We start from the raw sequence: 18,357 nt of genomic DNA, 5'->3' as shown, positions 1-18,357 counted from the left end.
CGCCTTGGAAGCAAGGACGGAGAGCGGTCATCTCATGTGCCGTGGACATGTCATCACGAGGGACTTGTTCCGGCAGTGGGCACTATAAAGGAGCAAGACCCTCGGTGTGTGAAGGACACGTGGCTGCAACACTGGACTCAAGCACAGCACCAGGGGCGGTGGTGTCGGACTGGGCAGCTCGGCCCCTGTTGCCCGGACTGTTGTGAGTCAGAACTGCTTGGATGGCATGGAACAACAGCAGCTATGCAAACTGGGTCGGATAGAGGAATAATAAATCATTCATTTATTTATTTATTATCAGTAAGCTGCGGTTTAAGCAGCCTAAAGCCAGTACCAGAATCTGTATATATTCGTAAGCTACTTCAGTAAGCTACTTAGCCACCCCAAAGCTCATTTTCCATCTATAAAGATAAGGATAAGGTGCAATGGCTAGGTACTTGACTGCTAACTGGAGGGTTGGTGGTTCAAACCCTGCAAGGGTTTTCTGGGAGGAAAACTTGGCAATCCGCTCCTACAAGATGATAGTGATATATATATCCTAGGAAACTCTATGGGGCAGTAGTTCTGGTGGGTCACATGAGGTTACTATGAGGCAAAGGGAAATAACAACAAAATGAAGATAATCATAGTGCCTATGGGGACAGGGTGGCTATGAAGGCTAAACATAATAATAATGCTCCACCCCATTATGTCAAAGCTCTTTGCAATGGATGGTGTCACAAACAGCTCTATGAAATAGGTACTTATTTATAATGCATTTATAGAAACGAACAAAACAAAAAAACCAGGGTCCAGAGAACAACCCCAAAGCCACTTCCATTGAGTTGGCTGTGCCACAGACAAGGCTCCAAAGATGCTATCCCTGTCCTGCTTCCGTCAAGGAGTTGGTTGGTTGAACGGTCAACCTAAGCAGCCCAAAGTCGGTGCCAGACAAACAACTCATAGTTACACAAGTGACTGCTCCTGGGTTTGAACCCAAGAAGTCAAATTCCAGAGTGGATCCCAGTAGAGTAAGGGCTCAGCACATGCCCAGTCTCCGTCTGTCATTGTTAGGTGCTGTGGAACAGGTTCCGACTCGTACGACGCCCTGTACCACAGAACGAAACACCACGGGCCCTATGAGAGCTTCACGATGGTTGTCATGTTTGACCCCATTATTGTGGCCCAGTCTACGAGAGCTGTAATTTTCATTCTTGTCACTGACTTTCAAGTCTTGGAAAGGGACCGATGGCTTTATGGGTTCTCCAACGTGAGACAGGGGGCAGGGACTTCGTTAATGTCCTTGAATACTTTTCCCTTCAGAAAGGACCCTCAGAGCACCCAAACAGGCCCCTTTCCTCAGGAGACAAAGCCACAGTTTGAGGCAAAGCTGTGAATGTTGTGACTATTTACTTCCCCTCTACAGTTGCTACTAATGGACTCTTATTTTGACCCCGCACTAAGCTGTAAAACATAGTCACTCATGTTTTCTTTTCAGCAAAGCGTATTAACCACACTCCTGGCCACACAGTTACTGGGTAACTTCCATTTTTTCAGCACTTAAAAAAATAAAAACAAACCAAGTAACAACAACAACACCCCCCACCCCCCTCAATCCCCAAAGGCTTTGCATTTACAGGTCCATTTGCAGCCAATTCAGTGCTAAAAGCTGGTCTTCTCCCTGGGTGTTGTCAGCGCTCAGGAATTCAAGGAGCTTTGTCTGTGTGGTGTTACCCAAGTAGCCTCTTATCTTTAGTAGCCTGTGAGCTGTTAGCTGTAGGGCAGACATAGAAAGTCAGACCGCCTTCTATTTAAAGAAAATGGAAGTCCCTACTCTACTGCTTAATTAACTATCAGAGAGCAGGGATTCCTACTGGTGATGATAACATTCACTTAACATACTCTGAAGGAAACATGGCAGGAAGCAGAATGAGGAGGGGAGAATTGTTACTTTGATAGGCCTTCTAGGAAGAAAAACTGGCGCAAAGTCAAGAAGGCAAAATGGTACATGATGTGTACAGGAGAGGCGTCTGTGAGTGGACGTGTCCGAGAGGCATCTCGGAAGAAAGGCCTGGTGATCTGCTTCTGGAAAATCATCTACTGAAAATCTCCCCAGTGAGCTGGAATCAGCTCCACAGGCACTGGCTTTTGGTGGACGTGGGGGAAAAACTGAGAAGAGATGGATGCATGGACAGATATATAGACTCACAGACAATAGACTATGGGAAGCTCAAATTCACAATGCAGATCAAGTAGGGGCTTGAATGCCGGGGTGAGGTGTTGGCGTCTGGGGGTCTGTATGCAATGAGAAACTAAGAGAGTGGTTTGTAACCAGTAATCAACACTGAATAGGAAAGTAACTGTCTTGGGAGGTAACTCAAGCTTGTTTTTTGTTTTTCTTAATTGTGCAAGGAAAGGAGTCCTCTGACACAATGGTTAAGGTGCACGGCTGCTAACAGAAAGGTCAGCTGTTTGAAGCTGTCAGCCAATCTACAGGGAAATGATGTGGCAGTCTGTTTCCCTAAAGATTGCTTCTGGCTTCCTGGTCTGACAGTGATGGTGGAAGCCTGGACACAGACTGTGGTCCTGAGTCACCTCCAGGCCTGGAATGGGACTCACTCACAAGTGGCTCAACTTGCCGCCCATCAATAGACAGGCCTATAAGGCGAACAATAGCACCAGAAGGGTATATACTCCTTAGAACAATCAAAAAGGCAGCGTTTGCACCTGGGATAAAGCTCAGAAGGCAGGAAAGGCTAGGAACGAAAAATAAAAATGGTAAACATACTTCAGTGGGAAGAGTGTGGCTCTGTTGTGAAGATTGCAATCAAAGTTACGAAACAAAATGTGTAGGACCTATTGAATGGAAAACCAGTTTTCTCTGTAAACTTTTGCTCAAAGCACACTAACCCATAGAAAGGAGAAACACAGGCTTGGAAACCCTGTGAGTAGTTTCTCCAGCTATGAGTCATAGTGGCTCCATGGGCTGTGGGAACTGGATGAAATCAGGCTGGTTTTTGACAATGTCATAAACCCAAACCACATTCACGGCCATCGAGGGGATGCCGACTCATAGCCACCTTGTAGAGACCGGGTGGAACTGCCCCTGTGGGTTTCTGACACTGCAGCTGTTTATGTTGAGTACACAGCCCCTTTTTTCAGGCACAGTGGCTGGTGGTTTGAACTGCTGACCTTGGAGTTAGCAGCCCAATGAGTAACCGCTACAACACCAGTGTTACTTAACAGTGTCATAGCAAGCACTTAGTTGTTAGTTCAAATAAACTGCTCCCATACATATGTTTATGAAATGGAGACTGGGGGCTGAGAAAACTAGGGTTCTCTTAGGAAGAGGAAACTATCTGCTCCCACCACGATGTACAGCCTCAGAGACACTATATAGGGTCACTGTGAGTTGGAATTGATTCAGTGGCAATATTTCCTCTCCTCCCTGCTTCCACTGGTTCTAGAGAGCCCTGGTGGTATAGTAGTTGTGCATTGGGCTGCAATCTCCAAAGTCAGCAGTTCAAAACTACCAGCTGCTCTTTAGGAGACAGATAGAACTTTCAATTATGAGTGATGGCATGGGTTTGGTTTTGGTTTTTGGTTCTAGAGAAATGCTGATGGCACAGTGGTTGCATGCTCAGCTGCTAATGGAAAGGTTGGCGCATGGTGTCCACCGGCTGCACCGTGGGAGGAAGCTGTGGCTGCCTGCTTCTGAGAAGGCAGACGGCAGCCTTGGCAACCCTATCAGGTAAGTTCCACTCTGTCTGTGGCCGTGGGCCCTGGAACCAACCCAACGGCAATGGGCTCGACGGTGGCTGGCTCCAGAGCCTTTGCTCTAACCAGTATATATGCCATCGCCTGGTATTTTTATTTTGCCTGGTTTTAAAAATAATTTTTATAACAATATTTTGGAGAAAAAAAATCCCCTCTGTTCAGGAGGGAAGGAAGACAGACAAGGAGGCAGTGATGGCAACAAATTCAAATCTTTTTGAATGTTAAGCCTAGTGACCAAAAAAAAAAATCACATTCCCCATATATTTCTTTCACCACCACCCCCATAGCAATAACAAATGCTTGTGCAACAATTTATAATTTCCACAACTTTTCTATGTCACTAATTCCCCCCTTAAAGCCACCCCACAGAAATCACTACTGGAAAAACTCAATTCACAGACGAGGAAAGTGAACTTTAGACAGGTCAACGCGTCATTCTCATGGACGGCATGAGATGGTTTCTTTGATCCCCAACCCCAGGCTCTGTCTACTCCTCCGCATGGTCTAGATCGTTTCACCCCGGTGTCTTCCCCCTCTTCGGTCTAGGGAAGCACCGAGAAGGAGCTGAAGTTAAGGGGAAGGTTTGGATCAGACTGAGCCAGATGAATTTACTAACTTTTGAAGCAAGAAAGCCTGAGCTACAGCCTGCCACTTCTGGCCTTTGCCCCACTGTGGTACAGGCAAAGAACCTTCCTGCAGGAAAGCTGACGAAATAATTCTCTCTCTCTCCTTTCTCTCCAACACACTAGTATAATTTGGGGAGATAAGCCAGGAAACCCTATGGGGGGCAGTTTCTCCAGCTAATGACACTAGACTAATAACCAAACTGCAGGGAGAGCTTGCTCTATCCTTTATAACGCCCCAGGCAATGCTGATGTCCATTCAATTCTCATTTTGTTGTTGTCTGCCCTCACATCGATTCTGACTCCCATGTGATCCTCTAGGGCAGAGTAGTTTTTCAGGGCGCTAAGGCTTCCGGGAATGATCCCCAGGTCTTTCTCAGGCTACACTGGCGGGTGCCCACTGTGGAGGCTTTACTTGTGCCACTAGGGCACCTTTGATTTTCAAAAAGACCCATAAAGGCCTTTGATTTTCAAACAGACCCACTATGACCCAGTGGTGTCATAGCTACAGAATTCTTACTTTCCACCTAGCCAATGCGCCCCCTGTGCAGCCACCCCCCATCCATTAACGAAGGATGCCGGTCATTGCTGTGATGCTGGATAGGTTCTAGCTGGCCTGCTATACTGAAGAGCGCTAGGAATAAAGGCCTGACAATCAGCCATTGAAACCCCCAGGATCACAGCAGTACAATGCCAATGTGCCCGCGTCGTGGGTGACTCCGCAGAAACATCAGGTATATTGGGCAGGGCTCCTTTTACTGATGCCCAAACGGAGGCTCGCAGGAACCAGGGGCCTGCTCCAGGGCCGTTCCACTGCGAGAAGGTGGAGGAGGGAAGGCGAGCAGGCCACAGGCGGCAGAGTCTGAGCATTTGACCCGGAGGGCCTCGTGTGTAAATCTACTTCAGCCTCACCCCCATAAAGGATGGCATTCTTGGAATAGCTGCTCTGCGAGGACACTGGGCTTCTCCAGGAGAGACAGCAGCAAGGGCTACGGCGCCTCTGGATGCTGCTTCATGACCTAGAAAGCCCTACACCTTCCCTCCCCACCCCAACATGTTTTCTTTATAATTAAAAGAAAAGAACGAAGGGATTTCTAGAATTCCTTCAGAGCATCTTTCCTAACCTTTCAAAGATCATTTTTAGAGCAGCCCAAGCTAACGGGAGAATGCAGCGGTGGTCACACGGGGTGTTACCGGGACTCCCTGACCATGCTCATGAGGGCCAGGCCAGGGACTGGCCAGTCTGCAGTAAAGCACGACCCAGGGGCTTGGATAAGCGTGGGCGGTTTTGCAGGCGAGGAAAGCACTATTTTACTCTCAGTTCATTAAGGAGCACACTCCTCAAAGGACTTGGCCGGCACTCTGTCAATAATCTGCGGGGAAAGTTTACTGGGAGTGGAACATTCACATGTCAGCGACCAGGCTTTCCAAAGCGCCACTGGCCTAGGAGCGGTTTCTAAGGGGAAGCCTCTCCCCATTCTGTAACCGTTTCTACACCCCCAACCACAAGGACTGCATTGAAAGCCTGCTTGGAGCAGGTAGAAAGTGAATTCAAATGTAAACAGGCTCTGGGGCTGCAGCCAGTCTGGACGGTTGGAACCAGCAAGTGTCTGGCAGCAACAATGCAACTATCAGGTCAAGTGTGTATGAAGGGTGAGGCCCCTGGGGCAGCTGCCACAAGAAAGCCCTCTATTAATCCCTTAACTAAGCAGCTGATGGATTTAATTTTTTTGCGCATATGTTATCACTCTTCGAACACTGGGCTATTATGAACTTTTAAAAAGCAAAGGAAGAATCAGCACAGCCGATCGTAGATTTTTTAAAAATAGATTCCTTCATCTTGCTAACAGATGACAGCAAACAGTACTTGGGAAAGTCCCGTTACAACCCGCTGTCACCCTGGCTTGAAGAAAATGGTCAGGCAGCCTCTTTCCCAGGTTCCTACACCAAGAGATTAGGTTCTAGTTGAAGAGAGAAGAGATGGAAGTTGCCTGCCTGCCCTGGGATTTGCTTTCTTTTGAGTTTGCCACCATTGTTATTTAAAATAACAGCTTTAAATAATTCAGCTTGGGTTTTTTGCACCAGACAACAGAAAAGGAACCCTTACCTGGTATAATCTCCTTTGGCTTCCTGAAAAAAAAAATGAAGAAAGAAAAAAGATAAATAATTGATAGGGATTTTGTCAAGCTCAACGAGTTTTCTTGATCCAGGAAGTCCCTTAAAGTCTCTGAGTTTTGTTTGGAAGAATGTTTGTGCTTTGACAGAAACAAAACTATCCCTATATGGCTGTGGGGGAGAGTGGGACATTGACAAGTGACATCTAACAGACTGGAAATCCAGCATATTCGAATATCTGCAATATTGCTTTCTCCCTTTGGAAGAGGCAAATGCATCAAAAATAGCACAAAGGAGCATGCCTTCTTTTTACTTTCCAAAGCTCGCATAATTAAGGATTCTCTATTCAAGGGGCACTTTTTATTTAAATTTTTAACTCTGGACACAGATTTTAAACCACAACACAGGTAAAACAACACACACGATTGCGTTTACTTTTAAAATTAGAATGGAAACAGACTTTGTTTTTCAGACACTGAAGCCTTTAAAAATTAAAGGGCTCTCTTTAGCCCAACCTCAAAACAATCTATTCAAGTTACTAAATTTAAATGAAAATTACAGCTGCTGCAGCAACCCCTCCTTCCAGAATTCATGCCCCCAGAAGGTCTTTCCCAGGAAGATGGTCCTCCCTGTCTCCCCGTGCCAGCTCTAAAGTTCACTTGGTTTTGAGACACGCAGGGTTACTCTGCGGCGCATGCAATCTCCTCTCTCACAGAGACAGTGGCTCGGACTTCGCACTGGCAAAAACAACCAGCGGGTTTAAAAATCTACCAGCCACTGACCCCTGCAAAAGTCGCACAGTTGTAGGCAGTTAGCAAAACCAACACACACAAAAGGAGCCGGAAGAGCCAGTCTGTAAATTCTTACCTGCAGGATAAGCGCTGCCAACTTGAAGGTGGTTTCGCTGTCTACTTCAATTTGTCCCTGTGGGCGGAAAAGGGAAGCATCACTGAGCACCGTGCTACCCTGGGTTGTAGCAAATAGCTGTCCAGTTAGGGAAGCTGTCACAGCCCGGCACCTCCAGTTTACGATCAAATGCAGATCATACCACTGCAGGGTAAAGAGGGGGGGAGTGAAGTGTTGAGGGGGTAAGGAGAAACCACTCTGTGTGTGTGTGTGTGTGTGCGTGTGTTTATGTGTGTGTGTGAGCTCTGGGAAATTTGTTTGGAGAGCCGTGTACTGGAGGAAATATGAATGACCTTAAGCCTGAAAATTCAGCCTCGGTGGCTCATTTTTCTCTATCCAAGTTCATTTGAAAGTCCTGCAGATTTTCTTAGATTTGTCTGTGAGTGTTTTCTTGAGATAGTTTTTCCTCTTTCTGTGTTATAGCATGTTTATTTTTGTACATACTCAAAGCAAATATTATTAAAAATATAAATTCACTTCTACATCATTGACACATTACTGAGTTGATGTGTACCTTATAGCTACATTGTGAAGCCTTAAAACCAGTTATGGCAAATGCTCAATAGCCTGAAATTCTTTTTCTTTGTAGTGAAGTTTGATGAACTCTAATTTATTAATTTTTATATCATCTTTTCTCTTCCCTCAAAATAAGAGATCTGGAGTTTGATTTACAAAAAGTAGCTTGGCACAGGAAGGACTGCAGGGCCAACAACAGCTTGAGACATGATGTCCCCTCGCTGGAGCATACTTCAACACAGGACCATACTGGGGACCCGTGGTGGGGAGTGAGTCCAGTCTGAACCCACCACAGCGAGGCAAACCAAGAAGGGAACATAACAGATCAGCAACAGGAGCAAAGCCAAGCCACAAAGCCCCTGAGGAGCCCCCAAACAGACCAGGCTAGGAGGGCCAGTTCCCAGAACCACCCAGGACTAGTGGGGAGATAGTCATAAAGGTCAGGGAACAGACCTGGAATTATCTAAGCTTTTTCAGGTTCTTTTTGCTAGTTATTATTATTTTTATATATTTGTTTTTCTTTTTCTTCTTTTCTTCAAATTTTTGGTTTCTTTTTGGATTGTCTGTGTTATTATTGGTTTGCCTACCTATGTAAGATAGGCATGGGAAGCAAGCCTGAGGAGAAAGAAATTGGACTGGAGATTCTGGAGGGACTTGGGGGGAGAAGGAGGCAGGGAAGGGAGCGGTGAGCAGACAATACTATAAACAGGGAACAACTAGGGAATTAAAACCAACAACGAGGAGGAGGTAGCGATCCTGGGCGTGTTGGAACAACAGCAATCTAGCTGAGAGGAAGTACGAAGAGGCAGAAGAAGGGCGAGCATGGTGGTGGGAAAGGAGGAAGGTAAAAGGAAGCAGAGGGGAGATCTAGGAAGCAAAGCTATGGATGGAAGTATCAACATAAGTGTGTGCTTATGTAAATATATTAATTCATAAAAATAGCATCATTGGCATATGTTCATATATTTATATAGCAATAAATTGAGGAAGGGGATGGATTTGAGGCCTCTTCTCAAGCCCTCCCTCAATGCAGGAACACTTGGTTCTAACAACCTGGCATTCTGTGAGGCCCACCCTCCCAACACGATCGCTGAAGACGAACGTGTGCATAAGCAAATGTGGTGAAGAAAGCTGATGGTGCCTGACTGTCAAAAGATACAGCGTCTGCAGTCTTAAAGGCTTGAAGTTAAATTGGCCATCTAGCAGAGAAGCAACAAGCCCACCAGGAAGTAACTCACCGGCCTGTGCAATCATGAGGTGTTGACGGGATTGGTGACAGGCATCAAAGACCCCCAAACAAACAAACAAACAAACAAAGACCATATTGTTGAGAACAAGGGGGCTTGGAGCAGAGACCCCAATGTCCCACTTTTGGTGGGACAGTCCGGATTTTTAACAATTTTTCCCGTGTCCCGATGTTTGGAAAGAATGCACGACAAGCTAGGGTATACGGTTTTCGGCTGCCATGTGGCTATTGCGCCAGGATATGAGTTTTATCAATGGTGTCCCGTTTTTACCAATGTTAAAATCTGGTCACCTTACGGCCAAACCCATCTGTAGACAATGGGACATCCCCCCATAGACGGGTCCCAAGGAAGGGATGAGTCAACCAGGGGGAAGCATAGCACCCATGTAACCCACACTATTCCTCTGGTTCCTTGAGGCTTCCGGACCCCCCACTATCATGACCCCAGTCCTGCCTTTCACTGTGGGCTGGGCTGGAGCATGTACACAGGTACAGATAATAGTTCATAACACTCTGAATCCAGGTCATATAAACACCTCGGGAACAGAAATGGGAGCATCGATACCAGGAGAGGAGGAGGAAGGTGGGGAGAGGAGAGAGGGAAGAAACCAAGGGGAAAGGGAGACCACGGTCGGTATAAGATATGAAAATAATAATAATTTATCAATGGGTCATGAGGGTAGAAGGGGAGCTGATACCAAGAGCTCAAATAGTAAGTAAATGTTTAGAAAATAATGATGGCAACATATGTACAAATATGCTTGATACAATATGCTTGATGTATGGATTGTTAAACGAGCTGTAAGAGCCCCCAATTAAATGATCTAAAAAAATAAAAGTCAGGGTAGAGCCAAAAAAACCAAAATCATCAACAAAGTAGCTTGGATGCAGAAGTGTGCATGTGCAGGGGGTCTAACATCTACCAACAGGACTGACATGATCCTTTATTGATGTCTGTGTGTGTAGTGCAATTGTAAATGCTATTACTACATCATTCAATATTGCAACCAAAATATAAATAAAGATTTCTTAATTACAACACCATTTAATATTGCAACCCCCCAAAACAGATCTTTGTCACTGCATCATTTATATTGCAACCAAAAAACATGGAGACCTTTATTATTGTATCATTTAATACTGCAACCAACAAAATAGAGCACTTTGTTTAGAAAAATATTTTTTGTAGTTTGCTTGCTTGTCAACATTGACACATGCAAACATGGTTTCCAGAATCTCCTCCCTGGCCTAACCCTACAGAGCTAGTTGTTGAAAGTGAAGAGAGTTAGTAGACAAGGAACTCATGGGGGTGCAAACCGCTCTGTGCCCTTTCCCTCCCTTCTCCTTGTTGAACCTGAGCATTGAGTTCCCTCACAGCTTCATATGCACCTGTGCAGAGTAACAAAGGGCTGGCAAGTCCAAGCAGGCTTGGAAGTGTATAGAAACCCTCACTCATCCAGGGTTTCTGAAAGCCTGGTCACTCAGGTTCCCTGATGATTGGACTGGGGTTCTCAAAAACAAAGGCCAGCCCTCATTCTTCTAAAAGACAGACCATAAAACAAGCAAGCAGCCCAGGGTAGGGTAACATCAACTTGTATCAGCAGTGATAATTATTCATGTTTCATCTGTACCATGAAATGGAAAACAAAATAATTGTATCTTCCTCTGACACACAGCATCCCCTGTGAAACCTGAGGCCCAGGATCAGCATCAAAGTTTTTGGCTTCCTAACAGGCCCGGAGCCTTGGAATTCAAAGCTCGTCTATAATCTCGAGAAGCAGATTACAAAATCAAAGAGAAGCCAGATTGAGAGTAGGAATCAATTGCCCCGTGTCTTTCAGGCAAGAGACTGTGTTTTTCTAGTCTGCTGAAAGATGATGAAGCGGTTAAGCCACCAGGTGAGGTGGGTGTTGATCAAGATTAAAATGTTGAAAGGGTGAATTCCTGAAGTTCAAAGAAAGAAGAAATTCATGGGGAAGCTGGGGGAGCGGGGAAGGGGGGCTAAGAGTGAGCACTCAGAAAAGAACTCGAATGCTCAAGTCAAAGTGACTGTCTTAACATCGTAGAGAAAGAAAGAAAAAGTATATTATTTAGGCTACTCAGCTAACTAAAGATGCAAGCATCTTGAAAGTTACTGCCAACTCCCCCGGTGCCCCACAACCCTCCTTTAGATGAGTCATCAGAACACCATGCTAGACACTGACTTGGCAATTAGCAAGTGGACGACCAGCCAGTCAGATAAAAGGACCTAAAGCAGATACCTATGTGGAAACTGCCAAACAATTCTCTACCTCAGGAGGGTCATTAACTATGAAACATGTTGAACTGAGGAACTGAAGCGTGAGTGGGACCAGGTGGAGACGGCTCCGGAAGAGCGGAAAGGCAAATACAGAATTCACCAGTGGGACCCCGGCGGTGAACCAGCGGCTCCAACACTTGCTCCGTGTGGTGGAGTGGCACGAGAGTGGAGGGCTGGGGCTGGTGGCAACCTTATTCCGAGGGAAGAGGGAAATGCATTATCTGGCAAAGTCCCCTCTCCTTTTCTGTCCCTCGGTCCAAAATGGCAATCTAGTTAGCAATCCCTGCCCTAGGCACACAAGGCAACTTATTTTAACGTCTAGTGCTCCTACCGAGGCTCACTGGACTTGTGTGTGAAGTCCATTACACAACAGATCAATCGAGAATAATGCTCTTTGTTAGTTTCAGTAACTCCATGCGGTGAGATTTGCCTAAGCTGGGAGCTACTGAGCCGGGACCCAAACCCTGCCATTAAGTCCATCCTGACGTATAATGTATAACGTCCCTCTAAGACAGGGTGGAGCGGCCCCTATGCTCTGAGACTGTAACTCCTTGTGGGAATAGAAAGCTTTGTCTTTCTCCTGAAGAGAGGCTGGTCATTTCAAACTGCTGATCTTGTGTTTAGCATAACCACGACGTCACCGGGGTCAGCGTCCCTGGCAGATGTGGCAAAGCTGCTTAGAAAATGCAGTCTGCCCTCGGATGGAATGCCCCACCTGCTTCTTTGCCCACGAAAAAGGACTCCAGCCACAGAGGTAGCCTTTTAAATTCTGGGAAGCCTCACCCTAGAGAGGGGGGCTTCTTTAGAAAGAAGCGTAATGGAATCCTCCCCTGGTGTCCCGTCCAAGATGAACAAAAGAGAATGAGGGGCGTGAGCCAGATGATGTGATTGAATGCACAGGTCATGTGACACAGAATGAAGTCCTCGGGCTACAGCCTCATGCTAATTTAGCTGGACCATGAATTCAACCACTGGGTCCTAGGTTCAGGCTCCAGATTGGACACTTTGTTTATTGACCAATACCCATAAACAACATGCCCGGTCCAACTCTACACACTTCTGTAAGCAGAGTAGAATGGCCCCTTAGGGCTTCCAAGGCGGGCATCTTTACGGAAGCCAGCTGCCATGCCTTTCTTCCAGGGGGCGGCTGGTGGGTTTGAACAGCCGACCTTTTGGTTCGTTAGCAGCTGTACCCTTTAACCTCTATGCAACCCAGGCTCCTCTTGTAGGCCAAGACACCATGCTAGTGAGATGACTTCTAGGATTTGATTTTCATGGAGGAGAACGGAAATAAAAGGAAGTTTTGGGAATGGGAGGCATCTTAGTGGAGCCATGACTAGTTATTTCATAAATAAGTCACTGAGGCTGGGGCGATGCAGAGGCTTGCACACGGCTAGACGACAGCAAAAGATGACTGTGGACTCCCTGTCAAGTGCTTGTTCCTCTGCCATATGATAGTTCCCGTTCTATAATTCCAGTGCAAATCTCTCTCTAGAAATTCTCCAACGACATGCTTTTGATAAAAACTAGAATGAAGCAGAGCGGTGGGAAAGTGACCCCAAGGCCACTTCCGCTGCTGGTGCAACGGCATGAGAACATCAAACGCGCACTATGACAGCAGAACGGGCAAGGTGTCTCCAAAGACTCATCCACCGTGGTCTACTGGGGCGATGCTTCACTGCCTGGACACGAAATCCGTGGTAGAGCAAAGGGTATTGGTAGCTTTCGTATACATGTTTTGGATTTAGAACTACTTGGCACAATGTTGAGGGAACTTTCCCCCAAGACAATTACTAATTATCTGCCAGTTTTAAGGTTGAGTCTATAAAAAAATGGACACCAACAAATAAATGTAGAAGGAATGAAAGAAAGAGAAAAATCATCATTCATTTCCCCCCCCTTCCTCCCTCAGCCTCCCATTCTTGTGAACCCGTGATACATTATAAATTATTATTTTTTTCATATCTTACACGGTTCTTTGTCTCCCGTCACCCACATTCCTGTTGTTCGTTCCCTGCAGTTCCCCCTTTCTCACCCCCACCCTCATGGTATCACTACTCCCATTTCTGTTCCTGAGGCGTAAATCTGTCCTGGATTCTGTGTGTCGAGCACTCTTATCTGTTACCAGTGTACAGGCTCCGGTTTAGCCGGATTTGTTAAAATAGAACTTGGGTCATGATAGTGGGGCAGGGGGAGGGGGCAGCATTAAAGACCTAGAGGAATGCTGTGTGCTTCATCTGTGCTATACTGCACCCTGGCTGACTCATCGCTTCCTTGTGGCCCTTCTATGAGGAGATGTCCAATTGTCCATAGATGTTCTATTGGTCTGCACTCTGACCCCCACCCCTCACATCAATATGATTGTTTTGGGTGAAAATCACCATTTTGCAACTTCATTAGGAGCCCTGGTGGCACATTTGGTAACCACTGGGCTATTAACTGCATGGTCAGTGGATCAAGCCTCTTTGGGAGAAAGATGAGACTCCCGTTGTGATAAAGATTTACAGCATCAGAATCAGCTGGATGGTGGTGGGCGGGCAAATTGATTCAGGCAGGTATCTTCAATGAGTGAAAGCTGGTAGGGGAGCAAAGAGCCCTGGGGATCCCGTGCATTAAGTGCTGGGCGGCTGACCAGAGTCGGCGGTTTGACTTTTTGCTCCATGGGAGAACTACATGGCGGTCTGCTTCGGGAACTATTTGTAGCACTGGACGTCTAATGGAGCAGTTCCACTCTGTCCCACCCTCTGCCTTTGCTCTGTGCTAGCCCTACCCCTGTGGAAACCGCTATCACTGTCACCATGAGTCAGAATGGACTCCGTAGTAAAGGCTTGGGTTTGGGGTGCTAAAAATGCAAATGTTCCACAACTGGCTCGAGTGTGGGAAACCCCTGGTTTCAGCATTTGCTGATGCGCACACTTCCACCGAGGTCCATGTCCAGGTACCAGTATGGTGCCATAGAACTTGGAGTTGGGATGACATGGGCATAATTGCCTCTTGTGATTTGGTCTAGGCTGGCTCAGGCACACCACTGTGTAATATTCCTACCCAACATACGAGGAGATACCGCCCCCCCAAAACATCCTGAATTTTCTTCCAAATTCTGTTTAAAATTTTTTTTACAGAACAACCTTATCACTTTCAAAGTACCCTCCATTACACTTAATACATCTGTCAAATCTGTGATTCCATTCTTGAAAACATTTTTTCAAATTCCGTTCTTTGGACGGCTGACAGCACCGCCCTCGTTTTCTCTTCTCCTTTTCAGTGTCATCAAATCGCTGTCCTTTCCTGTCTCTGTTCATTTGCGGACACACAAAAAGTCACACAGAGCAAGGTCAAGGAGTAAGGTGTGTGGGGCAAGAGGGGCATGGTTTTTTTTTGCCAAAAAATGGCACACTGAGATGACTGTGTGAGCAGGTGCATTGTCAGGGGACTGTCAAACCCAGTCCCCTGTCTGCCACAATTCAGGCTTTTCTGGTCACACATCGTTAGGCCATCTTTTCAGAACCTCTAAATAGAACGTTTGATGAACAATCTGACCTGGTGGAATGAACTCCAAGTGCACTATCCCCTCACATAAAAACAAGAACAACAACAAAAAGCACCCCATATGACCTTCATTTGGCTCTCAGTAATTCCTCTCAGGTACACTGCAGTTGATCAAATCCCACCAGGTGCTCTACTCCTCCTTGCCATCGATTTTAGATCTCTTGTTTGTTGGCTTCCCACTCCACTTTCTGTCAATTCACCCTCACCCTCTGGAACCATCGGTCCCGTTGTTTTCTACTCGGGATTGTTTATTTTGCCTATCTTATATTGTTAGATATGAAAAAAAAGGGGGGAGGCTATAAATAGTTCCAGGTCTGTCAGCAGACCCTTATGTATATTTTCTGACAGAGTCTGATGAGGTGCCAAACCCTGTCCCCTGAGAGTGAAGTCTATTTTCAGGGTTCCTCAGGGACTCTGTTGCTTGGCTCATCTTGCTGCTCTGCTGTGCTCCCTTCGTGTTATGCCCTGCTGTGGCAGGGTCAGTCTGGGCACAATTCCCACACTGTGCCCCCATTGCCGACCCCTGAAGTGCTGTGGGTCAGTGAGAGGACGTGGTGTCTCATGGTGGGGTTGGCCCTACAGTCCTCTCTGTGCCTTGGCTGCTCTGAGCAGGATTGTTGTCCTCGGGGCTTGGTGGACCAGGATGTGGTAGCGTGACAGGACAATAGTAAAAGGAAAAAGAGGAAATAACTAGGAGGTAAAAGACATTTATAGAGGTATAAATATAGTCAGGAATATATATAAATATATAATGATAGGGATATACATCTGTGTACATATATTTATATGTTAAGTATCAAGGTAGCAGACAGACATTGGGCCTCTACTCAAGTCCTCCCTTAAACCAAGAACACTTTGTTTTAATAACCTCACATTCTGTGATGCTCACATTCCCACCATGATCATTGAAGTAAAAATGGGTGCATAAGCAAATGTGAAGAAAGCTGATGGTGTCTGACTATTAGAAGATATAGCATCTGGGATCTTAAAGGCTTGAAGTTAAACAAGTGGCCATCTATCAGGGAAGCAACAAATCCCACATGGAAGAACCATACCTACCTGTGTGATCATGAGGTGTCAATGGGAGCAGGTATCAGGCATCAAAAGACCCAAAACAAACAATAATATTGATGTGAATAAGGGCAGTTGAAGTGGAGACCCAAAGCCCATCTATAGAAATTGTTCATCCCTTCACAGAAGGATCACAAGGAAAGGATGAGAGAGCCAGGGTGCAGTATAGCACCGATGAAACACACAACATTCCTCTAGTTCCTTAATGCTTCTTCCGCCCAACTATCATGACCCCAGTTCTACCTTACAAATCTGGCTGGACTGGAGCATGTAAGCTGGTACATATAATAATCTCAACACATGGAATCTAGGACAAATAAGCCCTTTAGGCACAATAATGGGAGTAGCGATACAATGAGGATAGTGGGAAGGTGCAGGGAGATGGTGGAGAAAGAAGGAACCGATAGCAATGGTTGATGTATAACCCACACTCCTCACCCTGAGGGGGACGAACAACAGAAATGTGGGTGAAGGGAGAGAGAAGACGGTATAAGATATGAAAATAATAATAAGTTACAATTTATCCAGGGGTCACCAGGGTGGGTGGGGAAGGAAAAAAGAGGAGCTGATACCAAAGACTCAAGTAGAAAGAAAATGTTTTGAAAATTTTGATGGCAACATATGTACAAATGTGCTCGATACAATTGATGTATGGATTGTTAGAAGAGCTGAAAGAAGCCCCAATAAAATGATTAATTAAGAACAATAATTACAAAAAACAAACAAAAACAAATGAGCATTGTCTTGATCTTTGATTTCACTTTACGAGCTTTTTTGGGGGGCAAGGTGATGATTGTGGCTTGATTGATGTTTGCTTTTGGGGTCATAAGAGTAGCACCACGTCTCATCACCACTAATGACCTTGGGGAAAAGTCTGGGTCCCGTTGCTGTTCACTCAAGCACGGTATGCTTTCACTCTATGCTCTTTTTCCTGCTCAGACTCCGAGGCACAAATGTCACAGCAACCTTTCTCATTCCTGACTCTTCCGCTAAAATTTGCTGAACTGAGCTCTAAGATAGTCCAGATAACTTCCCCATCTCTTCAATTATCTGTAGTTGTTATTAGTCTTTGAGCACAAGTGCACAAATTTTGTCAACATTTTCATCTGTTTGGGAAGTTGATGGATGTCCAGAATGAGGTTTGTCATCAATCGACATCTCACCTTTTCGAAAACCAGAAAACCACCCATTCACTTGAGTTTTTCCATTATAAGCTGTGTTCAACATCACAACAGTTTCTGTGGCATTTCTCCCAAGCGGAAAACAAAATTTCATAGCTGCACACTATTCTCTTAAATCAGCCATCACAGAAAATGAGGTTCAAGAAAAATTGCTTTCATGAAAAAATTCACTGTTACCAGAGAGAAAGAACCTTCCCAGGTGACACCACTAGGTGCACTAACTCAGAGCAAGTTCCTCATGCTTGTCTAGCAGGGGAAATGCATACTATGAAAGTTCTGCCCAGTGGAGCATTTTCATGTTTTTTTGAGGGGTACCCCATTGTATATCATTCGATCTAATGATGAATGTAAGGAAATCTAAGTGGGGGGCTAGTCCACAAAACACCCCCTGTACTCTTCATAAATGTTAATGTCATGAATGCTAAAGAAAGGCTGAAGGGCTGTACCTATGCAGAGGAACTTAAAAAGTCATAACGACTAAATGCAATAGGTTATGCTACACCATAAACTAGTCTCAAGCAAGAGAGAGAGTTGTTATCAAAGAAAGTAGGGAGACAATTGGCAATTTGAATATGGGCTGCATGTTCGGCAATGCTAGAGGTTCAATGTTAAATTTGGTGACTGTGATAAGGCTCTGTAAGGAGAAGGTCCCTTTATGCGGACCCCCGGGAGAAGCTTTTCTGTGATGTTTAGCATCAGCAGTGACTGCTCCATCTGAAAAGCTCCGTACTTCATCTTCACGTTAAGACCACGGTGAGCTATCTAAGCCAGCGGTTCTCAACCTGTGGGTCCTGACGCCTTTGGGGGTTGAATGACCCTTTCATAGGGGTCGCCCAATTCCTAACAGTAGCAAAATGACAGGGAAAAATAGCAGTAAAAATAACTTTATGGTTGGGGGGCTCACCACAACATGAGGAACTGTATCAAAGGGTCGTGGCCTTAGGAAGGTTGAGAACCACTGCTCTAAGCCATCACATGCAACTCCCTCGTCGCATCAGCTGTTAGGAGAATTTCCCATTTCAAATTGGTGGGCCTTCTTTTACAAGTGTATATGACCCAAACCGACTGTTTGATGTTAACTTTGCTCTAGGCTGC

At 45.7% G+C, this 18,357-nt stretch overlaps 1 protein-coding gene across 3 annotated transcripts in view; it reads right to left on the bottom strand.

The window, feature by feature from the left end:
- Positions 1-18,357, bottom strand: part of FRMD4B (FERM domain containing 4B) — a 332,839-nt gene that overhangs the window by 83,572 nt on the left and 230,910 nt on the right. For all 3 annotated transcript variants that reach the window (XM_045289894.1, XM_045289895.1, XM_045289897.1), the window contains 2 exons: positions 7,362-7,418; positions 6,487-6,509 (listed from right to left, as the gene is read on the bottom strand). In XM_045289894.1, coding sequence (XP_045145829.1) covers positions 6,487-6,509; positions 7,362-7,418 — 80 coding nt within the window. The remainder of the gene's footprint in view (positions 1-6,486; positions 6,510-7,361; positions 7,419-18,357) is intronic.

This window comes from Echinops telfairi, unplaced genomic scaffold (genome assembly GCF_000313985.2).
Source record: "Echinops telfairi isolate 266 unplaced genomic scaffold, ASM31398v2 ScPeMD7_31;HRSCAF=116, whole genome shotgun sequence".
Lineage (NCBI taxonomy): Eukaryota > Metazoa > Chordata > Mammalia > Afrosoricida > Tenrecidae > Echinops > Echinops telfairi.
This window is presented reverse-complemented; position numbering and strand designations above follow the sequence as displayed.